This window comes from Neophocaena asiaeorientalis, unplaced genomic scaffold (genome assembly GCF_003031525.2).
Source record: "Neophocaena asiaeorientalis asiaeorientalis breed wild unplaced genomic scaffold, Neophocaena_asiaeorientalis_V1.1 scaffold174, whole genome shotgun sequence".
Classification (NCBI taxonomy): Eukaryota; Metazoa; Chordata; class Mammalia; order Artiodactyla; family Phocoenidae; genus Neophocaena; species Neophocaena asiaeorientalis.
In genome coordinates, this window is record NW_020174922.1 from 4,716,192 (window position 1) to 4,724,169 (window position 7,978).

Here is a 7,978-nt window from a genome sequence, read left to right on the forward strand (position 1 = left end):
TTTACTCTGGTAGGTGAGAAGAATATTCAGTTAAAAATTATGGCAATTTTAATATTCTGAATATTCTTTCTACAGAGCAAGATACTTTTTGTATCAAGGCAGACTTTCCATTTTTCATTCTTTAAAATTGCTTATGCTTTCACAAAACTGTATTCGTTTCTCTAAAAAATATTTTCTTCCAAATGATAGTAAAATAGAGGATAATTCTTATTTTAGCTACATAAGCATTTTCTTTAATTAGAATGTTTTGTAAAATTTCGTTTTTTTCCTATTACACACAGAAATCCAAAAAGTTTGCTTTCTGTATGTGGCTTAATATTTGGTATCCAGTTTTTAACGGGTTCTTCATCTTAAACTAGTAAGTCAGTACCAGATTTGCACATTTTACTTGAAAATCTCTGGGCATGTCATAGGAAATGAGTATTATGATAATGGATGTTATTATGAAAAGTAGTTAATTCTAATATTATCAGTCAAAATCTAAAACTTTTTACATAAAATTATTTTTTCTTAGAAATACCAGCTCATCAGTAATTTTGCTTTTTTCCATAGAGAGAATCAGGACTAAAACAGGAAATAAATGACCTTGTAAAACGGAAGGTTGCAGTAGATGAAGAAAATGCTTTCTTAAGGAAAGAATTCAGTGACTTGCAGAAGAAATTTAAAGATAAAAGTCAAGAAGTTAAGGTGTGTTGACTTGTACATAGTTTTATAGTACTTTCTTTGAAGTCCTACTTAAAGCTTTGTCAGCCTTTGTGGCACAGAAAGTGACAAGCTTGGAGGAAAAATTGCCTTAGGCCCTGCTGTACCATACAGTTTTCTCACATGCAGAAACTCTGAGAAAGATGCTTTAAAGCTAAGACTCTAAGCTTTATAAGTTTAAGATAAATAGTTAATGATGGAAATGGAGCTAAGAAAGTAGGAGTGTGAATATGTGGCTTCTTGTAATTAGATTCTGATGGGACTGGCATTATTAATTGATAAAACCCTGGTCTGGGAGGATATGTCTGTGTGGGTCTCAAAAATAGCTGGGGACAGCATCAAAGGCAGCTTGATCAATTAATGGGCTCTTTGCAAATGTGTACTCATCAAAGCTGTCATCCAGTGAAAAAATATGACCCATCCACCTGCATGAAAAGAGGCCAATAAAAGTATACAGGTGACCTTGGCCATCAGATATAGAAGCTGCTGTGGGGGTAAAATTGTACAGTTTATATTTGCTGATTAGTTCTCACCTGTTTTTTGGTTTGTTTCATTCTGTTTTGTTTATCGGCCCCTGTGGTACTGTTCTACAGGACACTAAGGAGTGTGTACAGAATAAGGAAGAGCAAAACAGACTGGTTATAAAAAATCTGAAGGAGGAAAATGAGAAATTAAGTACCTACTGCGCTGACCTGCTAAATGACCTGGAGAAACTGAGGAAGCAGGAAGCACATTGGAGAAAAGAAAAGTATAGCATTGATGCAAAAATAAAGGTATGCAATGAGAATGGAATCTGTGCTGTTATTTTGGATCTGACTTCTTACAGGAAGTTTATTACATGTTATTTTCTTTAAATAACAAGTTATATATTCATATCCACCAGTGGGGACTAGCATTAATTTATATTCCTTCAGTTAAGACCCACAGCTTTTTAAAAATTGATGTTGCAAAGCAGGAAACTGACTTCAAATACTTATCTAAAATGTAATCATTAAAAAATAAAGGCTGTTGCATTTTGAAATAAAACATGTTTTGAAAAAACATATTTAGAATGATGAATTTTGGCTTTTTACAGTTAGGGATTAAATTTATAAATATAGCTAGGATTCATTGCAATATAGTTTTAATACTGTATTTTCCAGGCCCTTTAAAAACTATGTAAAAAAAGCACAAAACAGTTAAAAATACTCACATGTGTTTTATATGTGTTTCTTTGGCTTGAGAGGGCCTTATTCATCGTAAAATTTTATTTTTATAGAAGATAAAAGGTGCAATCAATCTTTATAATATTCTTATATCCTTTTTGATCAGTTTTTTTTCAAAATAATATTTTCTTGTAGCTTTCTCTTGGTCTTGAGAATGTTTTTGTTCATTTTTTCCCACCGAATTTCAGGTTTCTCTTTTAACATAGATTTTGTTGAAAAGGCCTCAGACAAATTTTAGTGCTAGTAAATATGATAGTTCCTCTATGTATACATGCTTAAGAAGAATATATAACATAAGTATACACACATATATATATATAGCTATTAAAATATAGTAAGAATGGATATGTGTGTCTATACGTGTGTGTGAGTGTATGCATGTGTGCCTGATTATTTAAGGATTTGTCTTTCTGAGTGTGTGAATCTATTCATTGCAGATATTTAAGGAAATACATACAGTAATTCTGTTAGTGCACAATCAGGGAATGACTGAGCCATTGAAAGGAGTGAATTCTGGCACATTTGTTTTCTTATTTTTATATCAGTTTCTGCTTCCCTACCGCCTTTAAGCAGTTTGGTAGTGTCATAAGGGTAAGTTGTACTTCCTTGTATCAATCATAGCTGCATGATTTTTTGATGATTTCATTTCCTTATTTGCCATTCAAATAGTCCATTCTATGATTTACTGTGATTTTCGGTTCTGAATTTTTTTTCTATTAGAGTGCTTATCTTTTCTTATTAATTTGTAAGCATTCTTTATTCTAGATAGCAATATTTTAAAAAATATATATATACCACACATACCTTCTGTTCAGTGAGTCTTGAATAAGGTGAATTAAACATTCAAAAATTTGTGGATTTTTATAGAGTCATTTTTATTATTTCCTTCTCTAATGTTTTTGTTTTAGAAGTCTTATATTCTTAAGTATTCCCTACCCTAACATTTTTAATCTATTTAGAATTCATTTTTGGGTGTGGTCTTCCACACCATTTATTCAGTAGTTTATTGATTTCTGATTCAGTCTCTCTCACATCTCTAAGTTTCCATGGGTATGTTTGGGTTTGTTTCTGGACTTCCTGTTATTTTCATGGTTTTAGGTATTGTAGTTTTAGAATTTTACTCATTATTTTGTAGGGTGATCTACTTCTTTATTCTTCTTTTTGTAAGTCATGAGCCCTATGTGTGCCTCTTCACTAATAATATTTAAGGATCATTTCATTAGTTTTACTGAAAAATTCTGTTAGAAAGCAGGTTGGAGCATCATCTAATTTATGAATTAATTTTGGAAGAATTATAATCCTGCTATTTAAGAATGTGGCATGTGGTTTTGTAAGTTTCTTAAAACGGTACTTTCATTTTTATTAGATTTATTCCTAGCTATTAATATTAAAATATTGTTTTATGCTAAATATTTTTTTTTGCTGAATAATATTTTAAATTATATTTTTAATTAATTATTTCTAGAAGACAGCAATATTACTGAATTATCTTGAGCTTCTTTTCAACAATTTTCCCCAAATGTCTTAGTTCAAAAAATGTGTACATTTTCTAGATTTTTCTAAGTTATATAATTACATTGTCAGTAAGAAAACTATCTCTTTCTTTCCTTTTGGTGTATAATTCACATACCATACGTTTAATCCATTTAAAGTGTACAGGCCAATAGTTTTTAGTTTATGCAGAGTTGTGCAACTATTATCAAAATTACTTTTAGAACATTTTCATCATCCCCAAAAGAAGCCCTGTAACCTTTAACAATCACTCCTCATTTATCCTTAGCTCTACAGCCTGAGATAACCACTTATGGCCTTTCTCTATATATAGATTTATCTGCTCTAAACATTTCACATTAATGAAATTATAGTATATGATCTTTTGTGACTGACTTCTTCCACTTAGAATAATGTTTTCAGGGTTTATCCATGTTGTAACATGTATCAGTACTTCATTCTTTTTATAGTTTAATAATATTCTATTATATAAATATTCTACATTTTATTCATTTATCTCAAGTAGAAGGACATTTGTGTTATGAATAATACTGCTACAATTATCTGTGTACAATATTTTGTGTATACATCACACATTTTTATTTCTCATAGGTACATACCAAAGAGAGATTACTAGGTCATGTGATAATTCTGTTTTTAAGCTTCTGAGGAACTGTCAGACTGTTTTCAAAAGCAGCTGTACTATTTTACATTCCAAACAGGAGTTACTGAGGGTTCTGATTTCTCTTTGTCCTCGTCAGCACTTGTTATTGTCTATCCTTTTGATTGGAGCCATCTTTGTGGATGTGAATGGCATCTCATTGTGGTTTTGATTTGCTTTTCCCTGATAGCTAATAATTCTGGTCATCTTTTTATATGTTATTGGCCATTTGCATGTCTTTGAAGAAATGTGAAATCATTTCTTTTGCATATATTCTGGATACAAGCCTCTTTTTATTGATATAATTTGAAACTATTTTCTTCAGTTTTCTGAGTTGTTTTTTACATCCTTAATGGTAGTATTTGAACACAAAAGTTTAAAATTTTGATAATTAATTTATCTCCTTTTTCTTTTGTTGCCCATGCTTTTGGGCATTCTCAGATGCATCTCAGATATGCATCTTGATAAACCACTGCCTAATCAAAGATCATGAAGTTGGACACTTATGTTTTCTTCTAAGAGTTTTATTTCTTACCTTTAGGTCTTGATCCATTTTGAGTTAATTTTTGAATATGATGTTTGATAGGAATCCAGCTTCATTCTTTTGCACGTGTATTCAGTTGTCCCAGCTCCGTTTGTTAAAAAAGACTGTTCTTCCCCCACTGAATTTATCGTGCCATGTTTATTGAAAATCAGTTGACTGTAAATATAAGGGTTTATTTCTGGACCTCAATTCTGTTCCTTTGATGTATACATTTATCCTCATGCATATGCCACACTACATTGATTATTGTAGACTTATAGTAAGTATACCTTGATGAATTGACTCATTGGTCAATATATTATGTCCTCTTTTGTCTCTTATAACAGTTTTTGACTTAGTTTATTTTGTCCAATATTCTTATGTCCATCCTAACTCTCTTTTGTTTATTATTTTCATGGAATATCTTTTCTCATCCTTTGATTTTCAATCTTTTTGTGTCTTTGGATATGATAGTTTCTTTTAAAAACATATAGTTGTATAATGTTTTCTTAATCCATTCTGTGTCTGCCTTTTGATTGGAGAGTTTAATCCATGTACATTTAAAGTTCTTACTAGTGAGTAAAGACTAACTTCTACCAATTTATTACTTATATGCTGTATGTCTTATAGATTATTTTGTCCCTCATTTCCTCTATAACCGTCTTCTTTTGTGTTAAGTTGATTATTTGTAATGGCACATTTTGATTCCCTTCTCATTTTGGGGTGTATATTCTATTGATAATTTCTTTGTTGTTACCTTGAAGATTACATTTAACATCGTAAACTTATAACAATATAATTTCAGTTGATGCCATCTTATCTTCAGTAGCATACAAAACTGTTCTGCTATATTGCTTTTTCATTCCATTTCAAATTATTGTTGTCACAAGTGACATCTTTATAAAATGTGTGCCCTATAATATAGATTTATAATTTTTTATGTCTCTGAAATTATGTATGATTTACTTCTTCCCAAAGAAGTAGGGTTAAAACCAAATATAAAACAGTATTAGATTTTATATTTGACCATGTATTTACCTTTACTGGAGCCTTTATTTCTTCATATGGCTTTGAGTTATCATTATATATTCTTACATTCTATCTGAAGGAATTCCATTACCATTTCTTGTACATTAGATTTAATAATGAACTCCCTCAGCTTTTATATGTGAATGTAAAATTTTAGAAGGACACTTTTGCTGGGTATAGAATTCAATGTTGACTTTTTTTTCTTTCAACACTTTATATATATATCATCCCATTGTCTTCTGGCTTGCATGATTTCTGATGAGAAATCAGCTGTTAATCTCATTAACAATCCCTTGTATGTGACAAGTCACCTTCTTTTGTTACTTTCAAGATTCTCTCTTTGTTTTTGGATGAATTTCATAAGTTTGATTTTAGCGTATCTTAATGTATGTCTCTTTCTCTTAATCTACTTGGAGTTTGTTATGGTCTTTCGCTTTATAGATACATATCTTTCATCAAAATTGGGACTTTTTTGGCTCTTATTTCTTCAATGTTGTTTCTGCCCCTTCTTCTGTCTCTTCTCTTTCTGGAACCCCCTTCATGTATATATTGGTCTGCTTAATGGTGTCCCACTGTTCTCATAGGCTCTATTCACTTTTCTTCATTCTTTTTTTTCTGCTGCTCAGATTCAATAAGTTCACTAGTTTGCTGATTCTTTCTTTTGCCTGCTCACATCTGTTGTTGAACCCTCTGGTGAATTATTCATTTTTGTTATTATACTTTTTACCTCCAGAATTTGATTCATTTTTATAATCTCAAGCTCTTTATTGATATCCTTTTGGTTTATACATTGTTTTTATGATTTACTTTAGTGCTTTTTACATATTTTTCTTCAGCTCAGTTTTGCCTTGTAAATCTGAGGTTTCTCAGGGATAGTTTCTGTTAATTTTTGTGTTCCTTTGAATAGGCCATACTTTCCTGTTTCTTTGTATGCCTTGTGATTTTTTGTTGTTGTTGAAAATTGGGTATTTGTGATAGCAAATTTATAATGTTATAACTCTGGAAATCAGATTCTACCCCTTCCCAAGACTTTGCTGCTTCTTCAATTTCTGAAGGGTATGATAGTCTTTTTATCTTCCAATTTACTTTTGCACAGTCTCTAGTCCTTGTTCTATTGAGTCATTGACGTCTCCGTTCTTTTGCTTTTGTCTCTTCCTGTTGTGACAGAAGTTTTCCTTGGCTGACAGGAGCTAAAACAAACAAACAAACAAAAATAAAACAAAACGAAAACACACACACACAGAGATACAGAACACATCTCTCCCCCAGTCTTTGTAGATTGGCTCTCCAATGGGACATTCCTTTAATACTTTTCCAGACTTACACTAAGCTCAGGGGTAATCCCAAAGTGAAAGCATAGGGTAGCTCTGGAGTTTTGTGAATATGCATCTTTCTATGAGCATATGTTTGGATTTCAGAACATTCCCATATGTATCAGTATTTTTGAACATCTTATTTTCCCAAAGAATTTCCCGCAGAGTTTAGTCCCATGACTTAGGCATTGTATTGAATATCTCAACCAGTCATCTTTTGCCCTAGGAATCTGTGGTTTATTAGTTTATGGCATTTTTGAACCATATTCTCCACTTCTCCAGTCTGTGTTCCCAGTCAGGTCTGAGATAATCACTTTGCATTATTTCTTCAGGTCACCCCTAGACAAATTAGAACAGACACATACAGTAATTTGCTAGGAAAGTTTGTTCTGCTCTCTCTCAAACCAGGAAGGATTCCTTACTGGGAACATTGGCTACTGCCACTATATGAATTATACTGTTTTAAGATTCCTGGCTTTAAGATGGCTAGTGTGCTGAGAATAAGGTGGGGAAAGGCAAATAAAAACTTCACAAATCTGTTATCCAGTTTTTAAGTTGCTTTTTTCTTGGTTCAGCATTTTCTTTGTTACTGTAAAATTTTGAATGCTCTCTAGAGTTTTTGCAACATTGGTTCTAACAGTTTCTGCTATTTTTCCTCCATGTTTCTGCAAGAGTGCTTGGAGCTGCATACTCTCCATTTTGCTGGTGTCACTCATTGCATTCATTTATAAATGCTAGCTTTCCTGGATATAGTATTCTGTTTTGGCAAGGTTTTACTTTGAGCATTTTGAATATGTTATCTCATTGTCTCTATCCTCCATTATTTCTGAAGAAAAGTCAGTTGCTAATCTTTTTGAAGTCTGTTGGAAATGATGAGTCGTTTTCTCTTTTGTTTTCTAAGAATTTCTCTGTGTCTTTGGCTTTCAGCATTTTTACCATGATGTGTCTTTTCGTGGATCTCTCTGTTTATAAATAGTACTTGGAGTTTGTTGAGCTTCTTGGATTTGTAGATTAATGTTTTTCATTATTGTTTGGTAGTTTTTTTTTTTTTTTT

General features: G+C 31.7%; 1 protein-coding gene across 3 annotated transcripts in view; it reads left to right on the forward strand.

The window, feature by feature from the left end:
- The window catches only part of CNTLN (centlein), a 323,167-nt gene that overhangs the window by 101,184 nt on the left and 214,005 nt on the right, over window positions 1-7,978 (forward strand). For all 3 annotated transcript variants that reach the window (XM_024760487.1, XM_024760489.1, XM_024760488.1), the window contains exons 4-5: window positions 553-687; window positions 1,296-1,475. In XM_024760487.1, coding sequence (XP_024616255.1) covers window positions 553-687; window positions 1,296-1,475 — 315 coding nt within the window. The remainder of the gene's footprint in view (window positions 1-552; window positions 688-1,295; window positions 1,476-7,978) is intronic.